We start from the raw sequence: 24,292 nt of genomic DNA on the forward strand, positions 1-24,292 counted from the left end.
CAGCACCTAAATATCTTTATCAACTTGGAAGCTCTCTGAACCTTATCACTTAGGGGATTTTATGGAGGTTTCACACTGATTAAATAAATCATTGGCCATTGGGGTAACTCAATCTCTAGCCCCTCTCCTCTGCCCAGAGGTAGGGGCAAGAAGCAGGGGCTGAAAGGCTGAAAGTTCCAACCCTCCATTCATGACTTTTTTTTTTTTTTTAGATGGAGTCTTGCTCTGTCACTCAGGTGGCTGGTGTGCAATGGCATGATCTCAGCTCACCGCAACCTCTGCCTCCCAGGTTCAAGTGATTCTCCTGCCTCAGCCTCCCAAGTAGCCTCAGTGATTCTCCTGCCTCAGCCTCCCAAGTAGCCTCAGTGATTCTCCTGCCTCAGCCTCCTGAGTAGCTGGGACTACAGGAACTCATCACCATGCCCAGCTAATTTTTGTCTTGCTAATTTTTGTCTTTTTAGTGGAGACAGTGATTCCCCATGTTGGCCAGGCTGGTCTCGAACTCCTGACCTCAGGTGATCTGCCCACCTTGGCCTCCCAAAGTACTGAGATTACAGGCATGAGCCACCACACCCAGCCATTGCTTGGTCTTTCTAAAGACTAGCCCCCATCCTGAAGCTCTCTAGGGGCTCTCAGACACCAGCCATCTCATCAGCACATACAAGACACTTAGCTGTGTAGTGGCTCAAGCCCATGACCCCAGCCACTTGGGAGGCTGAGACGGGAAGGGAGGACTGCTTGAGGCTAGGAGTTCAAGACCAGCCTGGGAAACATAGTGAGACTGCACTCGTCATTGGTTAGAGTCCAAGGATTTTAGAAGCCACAAGCCAGGAACCAGAGACAAAGACCAAGTATGTATTTCTTATTATGACACACAGAATTCTCTATCCTTACTCTTCTTCATAGCATGTATATATTTATTTGTTTGGTAGTACTTTCTCCCAGGAGAAAGTAAGATCTATGAGGGCAAGATTTTTGTGTTTTGTTCTTTTGCTGTTTACTTAGTATCTGTATTACTAAGATTCTCAGTAATAATCAATAAATATCTGTTAAATAAACAAATGAATCTAATTTGTAAGCTCTACTACTGCTAACTAATTTAGTCATCTGTGCCATTAGTCCACAAGATGATGCCCCCACCTGCACCCTCCCACCTCAACCCCTGCCTCAGAAGTGAAAGATACTTAAGCAGTTCAAGTTACCAATGGCTAACATAACAATTACAGGGATATAATCTTAAAGGCAGGAAGAAAGGTAATTTTAAAAACTCTAGTCATAAGACATACAGAAAAAAAAACCTCTATATATTTAAAACTTTTTGGTTATTGTAGGTAAAGCATTATAAGAATACTCATTAAGGAGAGAGGAAAAGACGTGACAAGCTGATTGTTCTGGGGGACAGGTCAAGACGTTGGGGGGAAGTGATTTTTTTGTTTTTTCTTATCCCGAACTCTGGTAACTTTATATATGAGCTGATGAAAAAAAATTCTGGACCATCCACTGTACTTTTTAAGAGTCCATTTGTTAGACAAAATATGAGGAAATATGGTCTATTTTATCACTTTTTTTTGGTTTCGAAATGGCTATTTAAATACAGATAACAGTACATACATGACAAACTGGAAGGGCAGGTTCTGCCACACTGCCAAATCACCTGTTACCTGATATCTCCTCTCAGAACCAGCAATGCAGTGTGGCGTAACACAGTTGGAAACGTACCTAGGCTGGGCCCCCAAGTGCAAGAAGTAGCCCTCCTGTTAAGAACTGTGAAGGTCAGGACAAATCACTACTTGACATATGCCACTCACATAATTTCAGAAATGAGTAGAAAAAAGAACCCCAGACAAAAGGGAATAGAAGTCAAATCAAAGTGAAGGCACACTGACTTTTTATAGTTAAGTTTTTCTTACAAGTTATATAAATCAAGCCAAGAAATGTAAAATATGACTGTGCACCCGTTTTATCTGTGCAGTTTAAATAGGTAGTTTTACCTTGATCAAGATTTCCACACTTGATTTCTGGCAAAAAAAAAAAAAATGTGAACACCCTTTTTCATGTGGTATATGCCATTTTCTTAAAACAATGTATATTTCTCATGAACACTGTTTGCTTTTTAGGTGGTTATTCTATTTGCACAAATAGAACTGTATGGATAATTAATGTAAACCTTTACCATAAATCTTCTAAATTATATGAATGATCATTATAAACAAATGTGCTTAGCACCTATTTTGTTGATAACCCATTGCCTCTCAGAATCTGCCTTTTCCTAAGACAACTGTTTAGGTTACCTCTCCCGATTTCGTATTCTGGCCACCAAAATAAAAGTTTTCAATAGTAACAAAATTAGGTGTCCTTTCAGGACTGAGGGAAGTTGAGTGATGTATAAAAACATTCACCCAGAAACCAGGCTTCTGGGCCTAGAGTCCTTAAATGACTAGTGAAAGTGATTGAAAGGTTCCAGTGTTTCCCATTGCAGGAAATTACTTAACCTGTTAGAGCCTTCTTTTCCTTCTTATAATATTAGCGCATTATATAATTATAAAAGTAGCTATGGTTTCTAAATCCCTCCCTGCTCTAAAAATACATAATTCAAAGCTGCTAAAAATAAATACTTTTAAAATTGGCTGTGACATATGTGACATACACATATATACAGAGTTTCACTGTGACAAGGGGAAGGGCTATACAATGTTTTGTAGCAGACATTTACAGTGCATCGGTATCAAGACGCTTATGTTCCTGAAAAAAATGTTTCAGGGTGGCATTCACTCTGCAGGGAAAGTTCTGGGAAGCCTCCAGGCACTTCAGTGGAAATACAGGGCAGTGTTTTGGGGGACCACATCACAGCTCAACTGGGGACCCAGCGGAACTTGTAACCCCCGTTGGCTGTTCTGATGGTGAAGGCATTGCCCTGGGGGAAGGCGAGGGTTCGGATGGTGCTGTGGCTGCGGATGGGGGTGCTGAAGGAGCCGCCCTCCTCCAGCTCACTGTGGCTCAGGTTCAACGCTCTCGTGCTGCAGTCGGTGTGCAGCCCCCGGAAGGTGCCGTGCAGGTTCCCTGGCCTGGTGTCCGTGTTGGCGGGCTCTGGCTGCAGTCGGGGCCGCTTGTGATCGCGGCTCTGCAGGGCTTCATCGCAGCGCTCGGAAATCTCCCTCAGGATGGCGTCCACTTCCGCGCAATCCTGCCCTGCAGCGCTGACCAACTCCTCCAGGCTCCTTTTGGCCTTTGCCTTGAGCAGGAAGGGCTCGGCCGCCGCCCCACAATCCCTGGACTGTGTGATCATCAGCTTCTACGAAAGACGGGGAAGAGCGCCGCCCTGGGGCCTGCCGGACCCCCCGGGTTCGGTGCGTGCAAAAGGTGACCTGGGCACGCTACGCACCACGCACCCAGCGGTCCTCTCCTCTCCGGGGCCCCCACCGGGTCCCAATGCTGGGCGCAGGGTTGGGGGCGGGGATGCACTGAACAGTTCAGTTCCGACGTGCTGCAGTTCCCACACGCCCGCGCCCCACTTACATCCAGCACCGAGGCCAGGTGCCGGGTTCGGCTGGCAAGTTCCTTCAGCTGCACGTTCCGCTCCTTGAGCGAGGCGATCTCCTCCTGTTTCTGGGTCAGCGTCACGTGCAGCTGCAGGATGAGACCCAAACATTCAGGGGTAGGCACTGTGCTGGGTCGCGTCTGCATATCTGGCATGAATCAAACCCAGATACCCAGATCCTCACGTCTAATCAGAAACTGGGGACGCACGGGCATTTACGCTAGTGAGAATAATCATCATTTGTTATTTGTTTTAAAACAAAGCACTTGGACAAAATTTATCTCCATTAATCCTCAGTGTAGCGTGCTCATAAAGAGTACTGACTTGGGCAACAGGTAGATCTAGGTTCTGTTACTAAGGTTCAACAATCCTACGTCTCGATATCCTTGTAAAACGGGGCTAGTAAGAGTATCTAGTTCAATGATTGTGAGCATTAAATGGGAAGAAGAAGTATAAATTGGTAAGTCCAGGGCCAGGCACATAGAAAAAGCCTTCAATAAATATTGGCGTCCCTATTAAAAATCTGGCAGGCACTGTGCAATACATGTATGCAACACAACTGCCTTGTACCCCTAAATCCCTCCAAATAAAACAATTTTTAAAAATAAATAAAATGGCCAGGTGCAGTGACTCACGCCCATAATCTCAGCACTTTGGGAGGTTGAGGCGGATGAATCACCTGAGGTCAGGAGTTCAAGACAAGCGTGGCCAACATGGTGAAACCCTGTCTCTATTAAAAATACAAAAATTAGCCAAGTGTGGGGGACACGCGCCTGTAATCCAGCTACTTGGGAGGCTGAGGCACGAGAATCGCTTGAGCCTGGGAGGCGGAGGTTGTAATGAGCTAAGATTGAGCCACTGAGCTCCAGCCTGGGTGACCGAGTGAGACTCTGTCTCAAAATTAAATGAATAAATAAATATTAATTAAAAATAAAATAAAAATCGAGTGGGGTAGAATTATTCCCACTTAGTGAATTTGGAAACAGGTGGAGCCACCGGAGCAATGGCAGCTACGTGAACCACCAGTCAGTCCACTGATTCCGACTCACAGGACCTCATCCTTGCCCTTGCAAACCCCACTTCCACCCTCTATATCCTGCCCCTGCCGCAGGATTCCTGGTCGCCAGGGCAGTGTCCCTACTTGATTATTTTCAACGAGCGCGTCTCCCAGCGCTCTCTGGTTCTGGTCCGCCACCTCCTTCCAGTACTGCTCAGGCGGGGGCACGTCTGGAGGGCGCAGCGGTGGTGACTGCAGAGCCCCTGGGTCCAGTGGCGGGGAGAGGCAGGGCCCGAATGGCGACATGTCGCAAGGAGAGAAGGGGAAGTCTCTGCCGGCCAGGGTAGGCGACATCATAGAGGATGAGTCTGGAAAAGAGCAGGAGCTGGATTTGCAGCCTCAAACTCATGCCCAGCTAGTTACAGGAGCAAAATGCCACTCTGGGTGTAGGGTTTATGTAGAGATTTTTTTTAATTAAATTAAGCACCCCTTACTCCTAAACGCCTGATTATGAGGCCCTTCCTGATGGCCTGTACATACACAGTAGGTATCCATCATATGCCTGTTAAGTTTACCTGAATTCAATCAAGAAAACTTCCCTGGGCCTGCACACACAGGCCTTCGATCCCCTGCACACTCGTCACTCAACCTCCCCTGCCACACTACAGGATAGGGCTCCCTCTCCCAGAACTCACACCGATCCCAGATAAAGCGCTATGTAGATCCAGCGGTTCGACTTCTCAACTGGGGGAGAGAAATGTCCTAAATATGGAAAAGCCTGACTTTTTGATGAGTTGCTGGAGAGTCGCTGACAGTTGGCTGGGTTTACCACCTTGGCGACCACGAAATGTGAACTAGTCTGATTTGGGACTGGGGGACACCCCCGCTGTTACTTAACTGCCAGGAGACTGCACTTGCCTGCAATGAGATCATCCACCGTGTCTCTGAAATCCTGCAGATCGAAGTCCACTTCCGTTTGGAGGGAATGGTTCTGAAATAAACAAGACGTGTACACTAGTTAACGAGTCTGGCGTTAGAAAGCCTTCAATAAATATTGGCGTCCCTATTAAAAATCTGGCAGTCACTATGCAATATATGTATGTAACACAACTGCACTTGTACCCCTAAATCCCCACCAAATAAAACACTTTTTGTGGCGGGTCCGGAACCCTTTCTAGACCGACAGACCTCCTCCCGGGCTAGGCGGCGGTCTGCGCGCACTCCTGTCGGCAGCCCAGTCTGGTACCCGAAAATTCAAGCCCCATCCGAGACAGGGAACCCAGCAGGCTTGCACCTCCACAGTGGTAGGCAAGGAGCGCGACACTGACTCGGGGAAGGGGGCAGCAGTTCGCAGCTCCTGCAGAGCGACTGCGTAGCGGGCATGGGTCCTTCCGCGCGCGGTGCGGGGGCCCAGCGCCGGCTCCGGGCAGCTGAGTAGCCCGCCACCCTCCAACCAGCTAAGCAGCTGCCTCCGTGAGGCCCGGCGGTTCCCCATGCGCCCGCGAAATTTCAACTCCCACTCAACAGCGACCGGCCACCGAGCCGCCGCTGTAGGAGCAGAGAGCACGTCTTGAACACAGGATCTTTCCACCCAAGACCCGACAGCGTGTAGGGGCTTCCAGAGCAGTAATTTGAAGCCGCGTTTCCCGCCAAGGTTCGGCCTCAGCTAACCGCCCCGCCCCTGCAACCGAGCGGGAGGTGAGCTGTGATTCGAGGGGCCAGGGGCATATGGGAAATGCTTCTGTTACGCACACAGCCAGTGTGGCCTCCATTGCTCTTTTCAGTTCCCAAAAAGTTGGGAGTACACTTTTCTCATACAGCCGGTGCACCTCCAACATCTTTAACTATATTCTCCTGGCCTCCTGCAGGGTGTCTGGGTGTGTGAGGGGAAAGCGTGCGTGAGGGGCTGGAGGCATGGGCTTTCTTGTTCCCTTAACTCATGGACATTTAGAGTTGATGAAAAACGCTTTTACACAGTCTCTCAGTTCATCCTCACACCAGTGTGGGAAGCAGGCGGGGCCTGGGAACTGATTCCTTTTTGAGGAAGAATCTGAAGCTCAGAGAGTTATCCAGTCACCCAGCTCTGAAGTAGTGGAATGGGGCCTCCTGCCCCCATACTTCATTTCCTTCAGCTTTTCTCTCTTTTTAGGAAAGCTGGCTTCCACTGAAGACAGCACTGGGAAGGGGACAGGAGTCTCAAGGGCCATGGTGTGAGAAGATGCATCCAATAGCCTACCAGAAAGACTTGTTATACTGAATGCACTGTTGATTCATTCCTTTGTGCTCATCATACTGTTGTCCCAAAAGCCCTTCTTTACTGTTCAAATACTTCTGGGAAAAGGAACTTACTTTGTCCCTAACTTCAAAAAATGTACAAGTATCAGTTTTCCCTTGGGAGAAAAGTGTTAAGCAGGGAGGCCTCTAGCACCTCTGCCACTAGTTGGACGCTGAGACTATAAGGGAAAGGAGATGAGAAAGGAAGGACTGAGGGCCCCAAATAAGTCCTGGAGCATGAGTTCTGCCCTGGTTGAAGGGGCTCATTCTTCAAGAACTGGAAGGTCTCCTCCTCAGTAGGGATTTGAGAAAAGTCTCATGAGAAGACTGGAGGCCAACTCAGGAATTGGGGCCCTGGAAATGCTACCTGTTATACCAATTCAGGTTTTGGCCCATTCTGAACCTCAAACATTTCTAGAGCACTTCCTCTCTCTGTCCACCTTCCCCAGCAGGAAAGGAATGGGGAAATGTGATCTGAGTGTCCCAGGGGTCTCCCCAAGTGTTCCTCCCTTAGGGGCCTCTTTCCTCTGAACCAGCTCTGTCTTTCCCTGGAAAAATCCTGGATTTTTTGGTCCATCTGATGTGAGCTCTGTCCTTGAAACTTCAAGGCTGGGCATAGTGGCTCACGCCTGTAATCTCAGCACTTTGGGAGGCTGAGGCAGGCAGATTGCTTGAGCACAGGAGTTCAAGACCAGCTTGGGTGACATGGCGAATCCCCATCTGTACAAAAAGTACAAACAAACAAACCAAAAACTAGCTGGCTGTGGTGGTGTGCACTTGTAGTCCTGGCTACTTGGGAAGCTGAAGTGGGAGGATCGCCTGAGCCTGGGAGGTCCAGGTTACACTGAGCCATGATCATGTCACTGCACTCCAGCCTGGGTGACAGAGTGAGATCTTGTCTCAAAAAAAGAAAAAGAAAATAAACAAAATGAAACTTTGAATTCTACCTCCCCAATTAGATAAATCTGGCATTTCTCCAACTACAAAAGCAAGAAAAAAATTACTAACAAAGAGCATGATGCCAAATTTAAAATCTGTATACTTAGACAAACATTCAACGAGAGCTGCTTGGGCTTTCTTACTTGCACAATAAACATGTTGGGGTAAGGGAGTGACCTAGGCCTCTGGGTCAGTCGGAAGATGCTCAGGCATTATCTTTCCTTATTTGATCATCCAGATCTAAAAAGAACAATTAAATGCCCTCTACAGTGCAATGCCCACTCCCAACTCTTGCCTTAACAATCTCTGCTCTCAGCGGCCACCTAAACTGAGTCTCTCTAGGCCCTATCCCAAGGTTCTAGGAGGCTCTTGGAGGAGGGCTGAGAAGTTTTGCTCCACCACCACTCCCAGTTCTGGGAAGTGGTCAGGTCTTTGTAGAGTTCTGTACTGGGTCTGTCTGCAGACCCCAGACCTATTGCCAAGAAGCTGGAACTGGCACTTTTCCTGGGGGTTGCATCTGTTTAAGACCTCCTGTCCATCTGGGCACTTCATGTCCTACCCATGAGCCAGGCTTCTGGCCTCCCAGACACCATTCTGGGAGACTCCCTTCTCTGCTGGGAAGCGTCAGCACCAGCAAGTGTGGAAGTGGGATGGGAGTGAGAAGACAGGTTTGGGGGGAAAGAAAAAAGTCAAGTGCCTTTTTGCCCCATCGTGGCAAGTGACTAGAGCTTTTTGAAGGGCGGAACAGGACTTTGAAAAAGTGCCCAATTGCTGAAGGACCATCTCTGCAGAGAGGAACATTTTCTGCAAGATTACTTCCAGAGTCCTTTGTCCTTCCTGCTTCTTCCAACTGCAAATTCTCTTGCTCTTTTCCAGTCTTTGATAGAGAAGTTATCCATCAACCTCCACTCTTCTTAGATACCCACGGAATGAAAATGGGCAGGAAGGGGGTGTTGGGAGAACTGATAGGACATGCAACAGGTGCCCAGTGCGCAACTTTGCTCCCACCCACCCGCCTGGTCTCTCTGTGCGCAATCTTGTCACAGCTCCAATGAGTAGATAGGGAGGAGAATGGGAGTGGAGGCCTCCAGGTGAGCCCGACTGTACCAAGTTGGTCAAATCAGCTCCAGTGGATATGTGGCCTTCATAACATACTAGGATGGAAGTAGAAGTTCTGATCTGGGAGGCTCAGGTACCTGCCCGATGCTTCCCCTCACCAGCTGAATGTGCCTGCGCTCCTGACCCGAGTGGAGCTTTTGGGGAATTAAAACCACCACCCCGAGGGGGGTTTGGGCTTGGTGAAACCAGGAGGCTCCACGAGAAGGGGAGGTACCTGCGAGGCGGCCAGGTCACCACCAGGCGGCGCGTCGGACCCGAGTAGAGAAGAGCAGTCAGCGAGGTCCTGCAGGTCTATGGTGGTGAGGGCTGTGCGGGGAGACCCGGGGACACGCGCCGGGCGGACCTTGAGCCTCTCCGCCAGGTTCGCCGCTAGGACGTCAGAACCCGGGGGAGAGAAGCTTCTCCGAGCCGCGCGCGCCGCACCCTCCCGGCGCGGGGAACCCGAGGGGTAGCGTGGGTGCCACGGGGCTCACCTGGCAGCGCGGTGGGCTGGGCCCCCGGAGGATCCTCGTACACCGACACCGGGCTCCCGCCTGTGCATCCGGGGAAGAACTTCCGCGGAGGAGCGAACTGGCCGGGCACACAAACGGTGATCGCGGGTCAGCCCTCGGGGCACGGAGCGCGCAGACCCCGCCCGGCCCGAATCAACCGCCCCACCTTCCTCTCCGGCTTCCCCGGCTTGCAGAGCAGCGCCCGGCCCGGCAGTGCCAGCATTCTGTTGGGACAGATGCTATCGAAGGCCCGGCGGCCGGCCGCGCCGCCTCCGCACGCCTGCATCCTGCCTCCTGCCTCCCGGCGCCGACTGCTCGGAGGCGGCGGCCCGGGCTGGGGCAGCGATCCACACCGTGCACTCCCTTCCGCGCCTGCAGGCTCCGAAGCCAGCCAGAGGTTGGGGCAGGCGCGTGGCGGAGGAGTAGCCGAGAGGTTGCGGAGGAGGTGCGGAGGGACGGCGGGGGAGGGGAAAGACCGCCGCGCGGGAGGGGCGGCTCGCGCCTGAGCGCCAGAGGTGGCGCCTTCAGCCCGGGACAATCTGCGCGCGGGCGGAGGCGTTAAACCCAACCTGGCAACCGCGCTTCCCCCGGGAGCCGCCAGCGCGGGGCCCCGGCCCGCCAGCGCCGTTTCGGCTAGCGTTGGCGCCGCCGCCTCCCGGCCGCGCCAGGCGAAGAGAGGGAGAAGGAGGGGTGGGCGAGCGCCAGTCTCCCTCGCCCTGGGTACGGTCTTCCCGCTTACGGACAGCGGGAACGGCAAAGTTCACGATTCTTATTTCCTTTTCTTCCCACTCCAGCCACAAGGCGCACGAAATAAACATGGAGTGACACCCGCCAGTGCTAGACTCCGGCCTTTGCGCTCCCCTCGGGATTTAGTAAGGATGTAGAATACCGGCAGGGACGCCCCGGAACAGCCCCCTTATTACAGAAGCCCCTTCCCTCAAACCTGAACCTAATCCTGGGTCCTGACTCCTGGATTTCCACGTGGTCTCTTTTGGCCTGAGGCCAAGAGCCCCGCCCCGTTCCCCAAGCCCCACACGCTTCTCCGCAGTGGCGCGTGAGCACAGCCTTTAAAATACCGTCCGTTAAGAAAAAGTGACACTACGAACCCTCCTCCACTTTCTGAAAACGCCACAGTGGACAGTCCCGAATCCCCGAAAACCCTGTTCCTGCCTCTCCTAGTGGCCTCAGCGGCCCATCGCAACGTTTGACTGGTCTCTTCGCTGTTGTAGTTGCCATTCCCAACCCGACACCTCTCCAACGAATGGGCATTTTCCTGAGTCGGAGGCATCTCCCAGGGAGGGGCATCCTTAGGCGAGGGACCTTTCTCAGGACCACTCATATTCATCCAATTTGAACAGTCATCTGAAATTGGAATCTTTGTGTACCCCCCATATTGGGCACCTTGTTTTCCCCTTATACCTAGTAGTAGTAGTTAAAGAGCCTCTAGCAGGAAAGATGCCCTAACAGCGGTGGAAGGTAATCCAATGGTAGAGCTGGAATAGACTGAGAGACCCTCTGACCACAAGTAGGTGCAGAAACTGAATTGAGGTGAGGCCAGCCAGCTAGAGTTGGTGTGGTATGGCTGATGGTGAGGAGCTCTGGCTTTAGGGTCAGAGTGCCTGAGGAACCAGGTCCATGAGCCCTAGGTCTTTAGGAAAAAAAAGTTACACTGGCCTCAATAGAGTTGCTGTGAAGATGAGTGAGATTATTTGTGTAAAGTGACTGGTGCTTAGTATGGGTAAATTAGCGATTTTTAAAAAAGGCTTTTCAGCTGTATTTCCAGCTTCCCACAACTTGTTCCTAGCCCTGTCTCCTGTTTCCTCTGGTTCCTGAGTAGCACAACCACCAGCCAGTCCATCTCCATCCCCATTCTCGCCCACTTTCCAGCATTTAAAATGAGTAGGGAAGCTCTTAGCTGAGTTTTGGGGAGATCTCTACACATGCAGATTATCACAAAATTTCCAGGATAGGCCCGTTTTCCAAATATTCCTCAATGAGTTCTAAGTTGGAGTAGACAAAAATATGGGCATTGCACATTATCTGTTTTAACAGGAACTGGAATAGCATGATAATGTGACTCCTAGGCTGGATGATTCTGGAACCAGTAACTCATAGCAATCTTGGCTGATTAATGGAGCAGATACTGGTGAAGACAACTCCCCTCAAAGTCACTCTTTTGCCTGGGAGCCAGACTGCAACCCCTTACAACCAAGCACAGGGCCCTAATAATTTGTGATTTGAAACAGGTGATATGATCTTCGTCCTCCTTTTTCACCATCACAGAGCAGCTTTTACACAAATAGCTTGGCGATCACCACCTCCTTCTTCCAGAGCTAAGAAGGAGAAAATTCCTAGAGAGTTTAGCATAGCAGTATGTCAGAAGAGGCATTCAAGGGACGGAGAGTAAGGCACCCCTGGCTCTGAGAATGCCTGGAAGACACACTTTGAGAGAAGTGCAAAGAAGTTTCTCTAAATTTGTTTTGAGTTTGCTTTTTATTTGTGTTTGTCTGATTTATTCTAGGTGCAGGGGAACATGACAGATTTCCCCCCAAAAAATTATCACTTTTTTCAACCATATAGAAAATTTGAAAGAACAGTACAATGAACAACCATATGTTCAACCCCACCCAAATGTTATTTTCCCATATTTGCTGTTTCTTTGCTCCAAGTTTTTCTGCAGAACTCCTCTCCTCCCATCACTGTGCATGTTACCACTAGCCTTTATTTCTCAAGGGTTTTCTATGTGCTGGGGGACCTGTGCTGGGCGATCAGTATGGACCATCTCATTAGAGCTATACTTCCACCCTACTAAATAGGCTCTATTGATATTCCCATTTTTATAGATGAGACATAGGCATAGATATGTGACTTGCTTAAGGTCACCTGGCAAATTGGATACAGAGCCCACTTAGTGAATCACTATACTACCTTATAACAAGTAAACTTAATCTCATTTAAGCTTCTCAATCTCATTTAGAGTTACAACAACCTCGATATCAATTGTACACTTCAGAGAGGATATGAAATTTGCTAGAGGTGACAGAGCTGAGATTCAGTGCCTGCATCAGATTCATGACAGTGAGACTGAAGGCAATATGACAGGTGGAGTCAAAACTCCAGCAAGCCTCTGTCTCATTTCGGTTTTCTCACATCTGTAAGACGATTCCTGTAACGTGACTGTGGTAGACTGTGCTGGCTCTCCAGATGTGTTCTCTACAGTCCCTAGTGAATGGGGTGCACTGAGTAAATCTGCCACCTATCTCAGAAAGAGTGTTTTGAGAATTACCGGAAACCTGTCAGTGGGGGACATTTAGCAGTGTGGCTAAGAGTGGGACCCTAGACTCAGATCCTGGCTACTCCACTGTTGTTTAATTTAGGTTCTGCGCTCCAGTGTCCTCCTCCTCTGAAAAATGGGATAATAGACTCTGCTCCACAGAGTTGCTGGAAGAATGAAATAACAAATGCTGAACACAGTAGCTACTACATAGTTAATGCTCAATATAGCCATTATGACTATTATGCCAGTTACTTCGGGCTCACATGTAGCAGCATGAACAGCTGGACCATGTGATTGCAGGGTAAATGGGCTCGACCTGCAATGGCCATGACCACAGTCAAATCCTTGGTTTCCAACATAACTCCAGTTGAACACGGGATTCTCCATGCCTGGATATTGCTTGCTTTCCCCCACCTCTGCTAGTGTGCCTGTGTGGTCCCCAAAAGCTTCCCAGCCCCACATCTGCCTCACCAGCAAGTGCAACCCTCTGGACAGCATAGAGGTTCTCTTTGAAGGTCACAGGACCCAAGCCATCAGGTGATCCTGACTCCACTAATCTCTGGAATTCAGTATCTAGGACCTCGCCTGACCTGGTGTTTCCACAGAGATCCCAATTACAGAGTGAAGGGAAAATCCCGCAAACGTTGCCAACCACCACCATTCCTGAGCTGAATTCACCTTCCCTCCCCGCAGACAGACACTCACAGGATTTAGACAAACCACAACTGTTTATTGGGGAAAGACTCAGCTCCCTCATGTGCTCGCTGCAAAATAAATAAAATACCAGATGCTACTATCGTACACTATTTACAACCTGCAGTTGACCAAGCAGGTCCTGAAGCCTTCTCTGTGGACCCATACTGCACTCTTCTGAGGCTATGGGAGAGGTCCAGCAGCCGGGCCAGGTACTAAAAGGAAACCAAGGGTCTGTTTTATTTCGAGCTCGGGGGCAGGCTGCACTTCTCGCAGATCTGAAGGGGCAGCATGTGAGTCAAGGAAGTACTGTTTATGGCCACCAGCAGCTGCAACTTGCCCAGGCAGTCCTCCAGCGCCACCTCCGGGTGGTCTCCCAGGCGCAAGTCCACGGGCCGCGGGACCCGCAGCATGCGGTCCGCCAGCGCCAGGCAGCAGATCGCCAGGAGGGAAGGGGAGTAGCTGGTGAAGGCATAGTCGGCCAGACTCAGCTCTGCCACCCCCCGCGCCAGGGCTTGCGCTTCCAGAGCTTCGGAGACCTCAGCCTGCCCCGCCTCCACGCGAGCCTGCGTGAAATGCTCCAGGAAGAAGCTAATGGTGGGCGCACCCAGTCTGAAGTGCAGCTTGTGCAGCACGATGCACTCGAGGTTGCAGAGCTGCTGCCGGGAGAAGGCGCCGCAGCACAGGGCCAGAAGCTGCTTCACGCGCGGCGGGTGCACCTCCACCTGCAACACAGGGCGCACTCAACCCCGCCTTGCGGCTTCCCGGGCCCGAGGCCCACCCCAGTATGAAGCCCGGGACTTTCCCTATCCCTTCCAGAGAGACAGCCGGGGCTCTGCCTCTCCATTGCTTCCAGGTAAGTGACCTGGGGCGTACTTCCAGCGCAGTTGATCTAACTACTGTCCAACTAAAAAAAAAGCTTGGGAAATTTTGAAGGCTTTTTCAGAGACTAGACTAGAGGTGACAAAAGAGCTGTTTGGGACAGATTACAGCTATTAGTCTTTTAGGCTATTTCTTTGGGGGCTGAGTGACAGGATTGTTCGTTTGTGGAGGAATTGTTAAGGCTAAGGGATATATGCATACGCAAATATCTGACAAAATGAGTTCTGGGAACCCAGCACTGAATCTTGCGCGCTAGAAAGACGGGCGGCCAGGGAGTGGCGGGGAGTTTGGCTGCGTCCCCAGATGCCGCGTGTACCTGTTTGATGCCCCAGGTACCTGTTTGCAAGCGATGAGCAAGGAGGTGACCCCGAGCAGCTGGAAGCAGTCTGCAGCCACCGGCGTGGTGGTGAGGAAGCGGTCCAGAGTGTTCACCGTCAGGCACAGCGACTCGAAGGAGAGGCCGAATTGGCGGTGCACCGGGATCAGCCAGCTGAGCAGCTTACAGCGAGATTCCGCCGTCACCTGCCGGGAGGGAGAGGGGAGGCGGCCCGCTGGGCTTAGGGTGGAGAGGGACTGTGGGAGGGAAGGAAGGGCCAAGAAGAATCGGGGAGCTTCCCCGGAGAGAGGCAATAAGATTTCAGAGAGAAACGCAATGGAAACTGGGAAACGCGTGGGCCGTGCTGAGCCGGAACACCGGGATTGGGACCTGTCCCAGAGAGCGTCGTACACATTACTTCGTGTAATGCGCTCAGCAATTCAAAGGAAGGGGAGGGGTTCCATTTTGCAGATGAAGAAAGAAGCTCAGGGGTGTTAAATAACTTGCCTGAGTTCGGTAGGAGTCCGGACTCAACCTAGAAACGAATTGCTCTCTACCTTGCCCCACTAGCCAGCTTGGGACTTGGGGCAAGTCCCTCAAGCCGTCTACGCCCCCCTTCTATCTGTAAAATGAGGCCGGTGACCCGCCCCTCCACGGCCCTTTCTGCTTCAACTGGGGGCGGGAGCTGGGCTGTCGCGGGCCCAGGCGCTCGGAGGGCCGACCCGGCAGGAGAGGAGACAGCCTGGGAGGAGAGGAAGAGCGGCGGCGGGGAGCTGGCTCTACCAGCACCTCACTTGTGGCTGCCGCGCCAGCGCCTCCCGCGGGTGGAAGTGGCTCTCCTGCGCCTTGCGGAAGGCGTAGCAGCTCTGGCCGTAGTCGCGGAAGGTCTGTAGATCTAGCTGCGCCAAAGGCTGGGCCGGGCCGGGCAGGGGGCTACCGCCCCGCGCCGCAGAGGGGCTGTCTGTGCCGTCTGAGCCGGAGCTGGGGGACTCGAACAGGTCGCAAATGCCGGAGTCTCCCGGGAGCGGGCACGGGTCCAGGGGCTGCAGCGGCTGCTTCCTCTGGAGGCGCGGACGCCTGCTCTTCTTCACGGGGGCGCGGAGGTTCTGGTCGTTGTCCCGCCTCCCCGCCCGGGCGGCGGGGCTTGAGGGGCTGGTGGGACAGGGGGTCACCATGATGCGGCCGGGTGGCCGCTTTACTACTTTCAACGCCCCGGCTGCGGCGGGCAGCAGACGCGCCCGCGAAAGTGCGAAGGAGGCCGGGCTCAGAGGTTGGCGCGGCCCTAAGTACCCGGCCGGCTCCTTCTGCCTACCACACCCCCGGCCTCTCACTGGCTGAGCCCAGAGCGGCACTGGAGCCGCGATTTTCCGGCTGGAGAACCACTCGCTCGCTTCAGGGCGCAGGCAGCGCGTCGCCTCCGCTGCGCGCCAGTGGGAGGGGGAGCTGCAGCGCGCGCCGGGCATCAGCCTTTCGCGCCTGCGTCCCGCGTTACCCGGGCAACCGGAACTCGGGTCGCTGCTGGAGGCCCGCACGCTGAGTGGGAGTGGGGCTGCGGCGGGCCGGGCCAAGTAGCTCCGCTGCGCCCGATAAAAGATTCTCCCAGGTGGCATCTCCCTGTCCTTGGCCAGATGGTCTCGACACGTGCGGGCACCTCTAACCCAGGTCGGTAATTTTGTAAAGGTCTGATCCTGAGTTCCAAACGAAAGTCTGGCTAGAGTTCTGTCAACACAGGAAAAGTTTTCTTCAGTGACCCAAACAAGCAATAGTGTTAATTCAGTTGCGTTTGTGGATTTTGTTTCGGTGGCTACCGTAGTAGCCAGTGCCCTTCCTTCCGCCGGCCTCGAGGAGCAGAGCCTCAGCAGGGCAGTCTGTGCTGCGGCTAGATTGGAGCTCCACCAGCCAGCCACGGCGTTCGCGCTCAAAACAAAACGGAAAACTGCCGGATGAACTTCAGTCGGCAAGCAAGTCTGCAGGCCGTGAAGACTTTCTCCCACACTTTTCACCCCAAGCCAAGTAAGCTGGGGCTGCAACGGTTTAAGAACGTTGGAAAGTTGCATTTCGAGTTTGATCGAATTGCTCACAGCCTGTTCCGTTTTAGGTCATTAGCTTCTGGCCTTCTACCCCGCCAGCAGCCCAGTCCTTTCTTGGTTTTTCCCTGCTTCCTGCGTCTGCTCCTTCAGGGTGATAAACTCAGGGAAATTAAAGCTGGAATGGGGACGCCCAGCCCGACCGGGCGGGGCAGTTTCCTCAAGGCGCCTCGGGTTTTGTCCACAGACTCCTGTCCCGGTAGAAGCTGGAGCCCCTCTCTGGCCTGACTGAATCTTCCTGAGGGTCTCTGACCCTATAGGAGAAGGGGCTCCAGGAGCACAAGTAACCTATAATCAACCTCACAGGCACTTAGCAACGGCAGAAAGCCTAGGTGCCCTCAGCCCGTGTTTTCCAGAGGCCCTCTAAGAGGCGAGGCTACTGGGTGCCAAACCAAGAGCAGTTTCAGCCACCTAACCTCATTACAGAAGAAAGCTGACAAATGTGCCTACCCAAAGTGCAAGTTTGTCTATGAAAATTTAGTAGATGGTGGGAAGGTGTCTCCTAGAGATGCAGGTGAAAGAAAAGGAATGGATTTTGGGTTCTGACCACTGTTCCTCCTATTTCCTCGTAACTCTGAGCAAGCTCTCTATTCTTCTGCCCTAAATAATGTCATCTGGGCTGGGTGTGGTGGCTCACGACTGTAATTCCAACACTTTAGGACGCCAGGGCAGGTGGATCACATGAGGTCAGGAGTTCGAGACCAGCCTGGCCAACATGGTGAAACCCCATCTCTACTAAAAATACAAAAATTAGCTGGAGGTGATAGCACACACCTGTAATCCCAGCTACTTGGGAGGCTGAGGCACGAGAATCGCTTGAACCTGGGAGGTGGAGGTTATAGTGAGCCAAGATCATGCCACTGCACTCCAGTCTGGGCAACACAGCAAGACTCTTGTTACAAAAGAAAAATAAATAAAATAAGTAAATAAATAAATAATCTCATCTCTAACATGGGAGATGAGCTAAGAAACACTGGGAGTAGTACCAGACCTTACCGCCTCTCAGACTATTGTTGGGGAACATTATGGGAGGAGCAGTTGACCCTGTGGAGGGGGCTCAGATATCAGACTTATTCCTAGAGAAGCTTTCTGGATGAGGAGGAAGAATCCAGGAATTCTGATTTTTTCATATTGGCCCAAGTGGCCAGTGTGGTAAAGTGAAAAAGAGCAGGAAGTCAACTCCTTTTTCCTTTTTTTTTTTTCTTTTAAAAATCTAATTATGCTTTCATCTATTTTTTTTTTTCTTTTTATGCTTTCATCTATTTTTTTTTTTTTCTTTTTGAGACAGAGTTTCACTCTTGTTGCCCAGGCTGGAGTGCAATGGCACGATCTCTGCTCACCACAACCTCTGCCTCCTGGTTTCAAGCGATTCTCCTGCCTCAGCCTCTCTAGTAGCTGGGATTACAGGCATGTGCCACCACGCCTGGCTAATTTTGTATTTTTAGTAGAGACGGGGGTTTTTCTATGTTAGGCTGCTCTTGAACTCCCAGCCTCAGGTGATCCTCCCGCCTTGGCCTCCCAAAGTGCTGGGATTACAGGCGTGAGCCACCGTGCCCGGCCATCTGTTTTTTTCTTTAAGACGGAAAGAGTCTCGCTCTGTTGCTAGGCTGGAGTGCAGTGGGGAGATCATGGCTCACTGCAACCTCCGCCTCCCAGGTTCAAGTGATTCTCCTGCCTCAGCCCCCTGAGTAGCTGGGACAGCAGGTGCGCACTACCATGCCCAGCTAATTTTTGTATTTTTAGTAGAGACCGGGTTTCACCACGTTGGCCAGGGTGGTCTTGATTTCTTGACCTCGTGATCTGCCCACCTCAGCCTCCAAAAGTACTGGGATTACAGGCGTGAGCCACCATGCCCAGCCTATTTTTTCTTTTTCTGAAAATCTAATTAGTGAAGTCAACTCCTGAGGGCAAAACTCTGGTTCTCTTATTGGTTGTCTTAGGCAAGACATTTCCCCCTCTCTCTGAGTCTCCGTTTCCTCATCTGTGTTTTTTTTTTTTTTTTTTTGGAGATGGAGTCTCGCTCTGTCGCCCAGGCTGGATGGAGTGCAGTGGCACGATCGCAGCTCACTGTAAGCTCCGCTTCCCGGGTTCACGCCATTCTCCTGCCTCAGCCTCCTGAGTAGCTGGGATTACAGGCACCCGCCATCATCCCCAGCTAATTTTTGTATTTTTGTAGAGATGGGGGTTTCACCATGTTGGCCAGGCTGGTCTTGAACTCCTGACTTCAGGTGATCTGCCCGCCTTGGCCCCCCAAAATGCTGCAATTACAGGTGTGAGCCACTGCGCCCGGCCACACTGGAGCTATTCTGAAAAAAAGCACCATCATTTGATCCACCTGTGGAGATGAGACTCTCTTTGCACCATGCTCAAAATGCTTTGCACTCCCAGGGAGTTTGCCTGTAGTTAGAGTCAACTCCCAACAGGCAGTGCCTGAGCTTTGGCTTGATGGACGTATTCCTCAGTTTTCTGGAATGCCTGCTGTGCCAGGTGCTGGGTCTAAAACCGTAAGACTGCACGGGTCCTGCCCTCACAGAGCTGCATAGTTGTGGGGGAAACAAAGAGCCACTTGTTGCACTTGTTTAAATGATTACTGTGTGGTAAAGGATTACTGATAGAGGATTTACTGGATTTAGGGTTGACAGATAAAATACAGGACACAGAGTTAATTCAAATGTCAAAAAAACAAATGTTTAGCATTGAGTATGTCCCAAATATTGCATGGGACATATTTGTAAGAAAAAAATATTCATTAGTTATTTTACTGCAGGGAACATACTTATACTAAAAGATGATTTGTTGTTTATCTGACATTCAAATTTAACTGGGCATCCTGACATCTGGCAGCCCTACTTGGATGTCACAGAAACCCACAGTAGGAGCAATTAGCCTGGCCTGGAAAGGCTTCCCAAAGCAAGTGGTAGTTAAGCTAAGAGAGAAGGAGTTGGGTGGAAAGAAGAGAGGAGGGAGAAATCATTTTAAGTAGACTAGCAGGATGTGGGAGGTTCTGGAAGCAGCATGATTCCTGAAATGTTTTAGGGCCTACTTGATACAGAATGATTGGAACACAGGGTCAAAGGGAAGAGATGTAGGGGAAAAATGGCTAATACTTAAGTAAAACTTAGGTGCCAGGAACTTTATTATGCTCTTCATGTATATTATATTCATTTCATCTTCCCAGTAGCTCTGTGAGATCGCTTCTATTATTTTCCCCATTTTATAGATGAGAAAACTGTGGCACAGAGAAGTAATTTCCCCAAAGTCACAAAGCTAGTAAATGGCAGAACCAGGTCAAACTTAGCCTAGCTCCTTGCTCCATAATCACCATGCTTCAATAGTAAGATCATACAGTGCTTTGTAAGCTACATTAGATGTTTAGACTTTACCTGAAGCCTAAAGCCACTGAAGAGGCCTGACCAAAGGAGAGAGAAGATCTTTTGTTTAAAAAATTACTCTAAAGCTGGGTGCCGTGGCTCACACCTATAATCCCAGCACTTTGGGAGGCCGAGGCAGTCGGATCGCTTGTGCTCATGAGTTTGAGACCAGCCTGGGCAACATGGTGAAACCCATCTCTACAGAAATACAAAAATTCACTGGGAATGGTGGCATGTGCCTCTAGTTCCAGCTACTTGGGAGGCTGAAGTGGGATGGTGACTTGAGCCTGGGAGGCAGAGGTTGCAGTGAGCCAAGATCATATCACTGTACTCCAGCCTAGGCAATACAGCCAAATCTTGCCTAAAAAAAAAAAAAAAAAAAAAAAATTCAAATTACTCTAGCTGCTTTGTGGAAAATAGATTGGAGAAGAAAAGGTTGAAGGCCTGTTAGGTGCAGTAATTCAAACAAGAGAGGATTGTGGGTAATGAGGATGGAGAAAGGATATTAGATTCTAAATATTTAGGAAATAGATTACAAAGGGGGCTCCATGTTGGTTAGGTGAATTCAAGGAGCTCTGTGAGTCTGGCTTATATACTCAGGCAAGTGGGTTGGCAGGTAAAACAATGTAACCTGTCACTCTGTTTAAGGTCAAAGAGAAAGTTCCATGTTTCCATTCAATTAAGTCTTCACTGTAAAGATAGAGCTTAATCAGGATGCAAGTACCAAAAGACAATATTTACATAATGAATGAACATATGTAAATACCAGTGGTTACCTTTTGTTATCAATTGTTGCTTAGTTAAAACAATATCCCCAAGATTTTGACTGAATTAATGAAAATATTCAATATAAACTTGTATATGGCTCCACTGTGCATCATGGAATCTGGCAAAACCTTGAAAGGAGCTTTTCTTAGTATAGCATCTCAGTCATAAGCAGTCTTTTAATTCAGGGGATGGTTTTTACATTTTTTTCTAACTCTTAATATTGGATAAAACCTTATTTTAATTGATTTAACTTGTATAAAAAGCCTTCTTAAACTTGTCTTCAAAGCTCAGGGCTAGGTTTTGTATCTAGGACTCCTGTCCACTGCTTCCAAGAAAAGGCACAGTTGATCTCCCCTTGGTCATTTCTCCTCTCTAGATAGAGTAGGAAAGGAAATGGTCATCATGACATCCTTACCTCTTTCCTCTGCCGTCTGATGTTACAGCTTGTGCTTATTGTTAAAAGCAGTGTTTACTTTTAGTCATTCATTAATTTATTCATCAAATATTTTTAAAGTTCCTACTATGTACTAGGCACTTTTCTAGGTGCTGAGAATATCACAGTGAATAAAATAGACCAAAATTCCTGCCCTAATAAACTTTATGTTTTAGTGCGAGGAGACATAATAATCAAATAAATGTATGTTTATGTTAGATGGTGAAAAGAGCTAAGAAAATAAAGCAGGAAAGGGAAATGGGGAACTTTAGGGCATGGGGGTATAGGAATTTTAAATAAAGAGGTCAGGAAAAGCCTAATTGAGCAGTTGACATTTGAGCAAAGACCTGAACGAGTTGAGAGAGTGAATCATGCTTATTCTGGGGAAAGCGCATTCCAGGCGAAAGGAATAGCCATGTGCAAAGGCCCTGAAAGAGGAGCGTGCCTAGAGTAAGGGAGCAGAAGAGTGGGAGATGAAGACAGAGATTCTGAAAAGGGGTGTCCAGATTGTATAAATTAAATATATTATTACAATTAACTTCATCTATTTTTTTGGGTTTTTAAAATGTGATTTCTGGGCGTGGCACAGTGGCTCATGCCTGTAATCCCAGCATTTTGGGAGGCTGAGGTGGGTGGATCCCTTGAGGACAGGACTTTGAGACCAGCCCGGCCAACATGGTGAAACCCCATCTCTGCTAAAAATACAAAAATTAGCCAGGTGTGGTGGTGTATGCCTATAAACCCCAGCTAGGGCGGCTGAGGCATGAGAATCACTTGTACCCAGGAGACGAAGGTTGCGCTGAGCTGAGATGGTGCCACTGTACTCCAGCCTGGGGGACAGAACAAAATTCTTTCTTAAAAAAACAAAAAGTGATTTCTGGAAATTTTAAATTTACATACAAACAGCCTGAGCAACATAGTAAGATCCCATCTCTACTAAACATTTAGAAAAAAATGAGGCATGGTGGCTCACATCTGTAGTCCCAGCTACTTGAGAGGATCAGTTGAACCCAGGAGTTTGAGGTTATAGTGAGCTATGGTCGTGCAACTATACTCCAGCCTGGGTGACAGAATGAGACCCTGTCTCAAAAAATTTAAAAAATTACATATGTGGCTCACATTGTATTTCTGTTGTACAACACTGTTTTCGAAGAATTAATCAGGCTGAGAATACATGTGGGTGGCAAGAGGGGATGCAGGCAGAAACAGAAAACCACTTAAACTGAAAACTACTTACGAAACTATTAAAATAATTCAGGTGAGAGATGATGGTGCCTTGAACCAGGATAGTAGGTAGTAGAGATGGTGAGAAGTGATTAGATTTTGGATATATTTTGAATATAGGCCAATAGAATTTGGTATAAAGATATAGAGGCTGGGCACAGGGGCTCACATCTGTAATCCCAGCACTTTGGGAGGCCAAGGTGTGAGGGCTGCTTGAGGCCAAGAGTTCAAGACCTGCCTGCGAGACACTGCCTCTACAAAAAATACAAAACTCACAAAATTAGCTGGGTGTGGCAACTGGTGCCTATAATCCCAGTTGCTTGGGAGGCTGAGGTGGGGGAGGATTCCTTGAGCCTAGGAGGTTGAGGCTTCAGTGAGCCATAATCATGCTACTGTACTCTAGCGTAGGTAACAGATGGAGACCCTATCTCAAAAAAGAGAAAGATACAGGATATGAGAGAAAGAGTCAAGGATGATCCCGGTCTGACCTGAACAATTGAAAATATGAAGTTGTCATTAGCTGAGATGGAAAGGATTGAGGGAAGGAAAAGGTTTTATGGAGAAGATAAGGAGTTTGAGTGTGCTATGCTTGAGACATCTGCCAGGCATCCATGTGGGGATGTAAAACAGGTATTTGAATACAAAAATTGAGAGTTCAGGTGTGAGGTCTGGGATGTGAATTTGGGTGTTAGCAATGAATAAGGGTAAATAACATAATTGACATTAAACAACGAATTTTGTGTCTCTCTCCATCTCACCACAGTGTTTTTCGAATGTTCCACTGCCTTATCGTAGAATGCACTGTTGAAACCCAAATCAGTGTAGTTTTAGACAGGACATATAATAAAGTGATATTCCTGCACATCTCTTGGTCCTGTGCCCCACCTTCTAGAGATTTTAAAGCAAGACTGTCAGAGATATCAGTGCCACGTTTTCCTCTCCTCAGTATTTGTGATTGGTATGAACAATATGGTCCAAGTTAAAAGCATTTTATTTTCCCCATGAAAAGTCTTTAAAATTAATTTCTGTTTACTAATCTCTCTGGGACCTGGGCCCAGTGCTCCTTAAATGCACTAGGTAAACCTAAAATACTTTAAAAATGTAAAACCGAATTAAACTCAGGCTTCTACGTCCAAAGCTGCTTAACCACGATTTGACCTGTTTGTTTTCAGGTGTGGTTTATGAAATCTGCAAGGGAGTATTAACATAATGGAACCAGAGGTTTTTTTAAATTCCAGTTTGGCACTTGAGCTTGAGACAAAAGCCCCCACCCTCACCGTATTCCAGCTCTATGATGGGGGCTGAAGTAGGAACAATACATTTACTGACAGTGCCTTGTTTTAGCAAACAAAGTAGGTTGCCGCCTAACTGTGAACGTTTGCTAGCGCCTTAAAATAATGCTTAAACTCAGTTTTGATGTCACTAAAAATTCTAATATTTACTTAAGACTCTATTTCTATTAATGTATTTAAGCATCAAAATTGAGACATATTTAAGATAACTTGAAGTCAGACAAGTTTTGCTGGTATTTAGTACACAAAGGGCCGGCATTTTTAGCACATTTAAAAAACCCAGACGTTTGACTTACACGTCTAAATGTCCACCTGGGAAAACGGCTATCTCTTTGTTACCTGCCTTCCTGGAGTTTTGCCAATCCCCAGTTCACTAAAAGTTCAGTACACACGCTCAAGTGCACTGCTTCTCTCCTCAGGCATAGATGTGCTTTTTCTCCCAACTTTCCTCAGATTCCCTCCTATCTGTGGCAATCTGCCTGGCACTGGCAGTACTGTGCAGTGGTTAAGAGCTTTGGCTCTGAAGTTTGACTTCTGGAGTTCAATCCTGTCTGTAGTATACTAGTTCTGTGAACCTGGGCAAGTTAAAGG

The 24,292-nt window shown here is 49.2% G+C and overlaps 2 protein-coding genes across 3 annotated transcripts; both read right to left on the bottom strand.

Moving 5' to 3' along the window:
• Positions 1-972: 972 nt before the first annotated feature.
• Positions 973-9,758, bottom strand: MCIDAS (multiciliate differentiation and DNA synthesis associated cell cycle protein). Of its 2 annotated transcripts, XM_005556901.5 has the most exons (7): positions 9,525-9,758; positions 9,341-9,437; positions 9,082-9,173; positions 5,454-5,526; positions 4,680-4,903; positions 3,517-3,627; positions 973-3,292 (listed from the first exon to the last, which is right to left on the bottom strand). In XM_005556901.5, the coding sequence occupies exons 1-7, from the start codon at positions 9,642-9,644 to the stop codon at positions 2,852-2,854; spliced, it is 1,158 nt and encodes a 385-aa protein (XP_005556958.1). In that variant the 5' UTR covers positions 9,645-9,758; the 3' UTR covers positions 973-2,851. The 2 variants fall into 2 exon arrangements, 1 of the variants encoding a protein (XP_005556958.1); XR_010587372.1 differs by lacking the exons at positions 973-3,292; positions 3,517-3,627; positions 4,680-4,903; positions 9,082-9,173 and having other exon boundaries at positions 5,175-5,526; positions 9,341-9,758.
• Positions 9,759-13,344: 3,586 nt separating this feature from the next.
• On the bottom strand, positions 13,345-15,786 carry CCNO (cyclin O). The gene is made up of 3 exons (XM_005556902.4): positions 15,321-15,786; positions 14,547-14,732; positions 13,345-14,053 (listed from the first exon to the last, which is right to left on the bottom strand). Exons 1-3 carry the CDS (start codon positions 15,699-15,701, stop codon positions 13,568-13,570), a joined length of 1,053 nt encoding a protein of 350 aa, XP_005556959.3. The 5' UTR covers positions 15,702-15,786; the 3' UTR covers positions 13,345-13,567.
• Positions 15,787-24,292: the final 8,506 nt, after the last annotated feature.

The sequence above is a fragment of the Macaca fascicularis genome, chromosome 6, assembly GCF_037993035.2.
Source record: "Macaca fascicularis isolate 582-1 chromosome 6, T2T-MFA8v1.1".
Classification (NCBI taxonomy): Eukaryota; Metazoa; Chordata; class Mammalia; order Primates; family Cercopithecidae; genus Macaca; species Macaca fascicularis.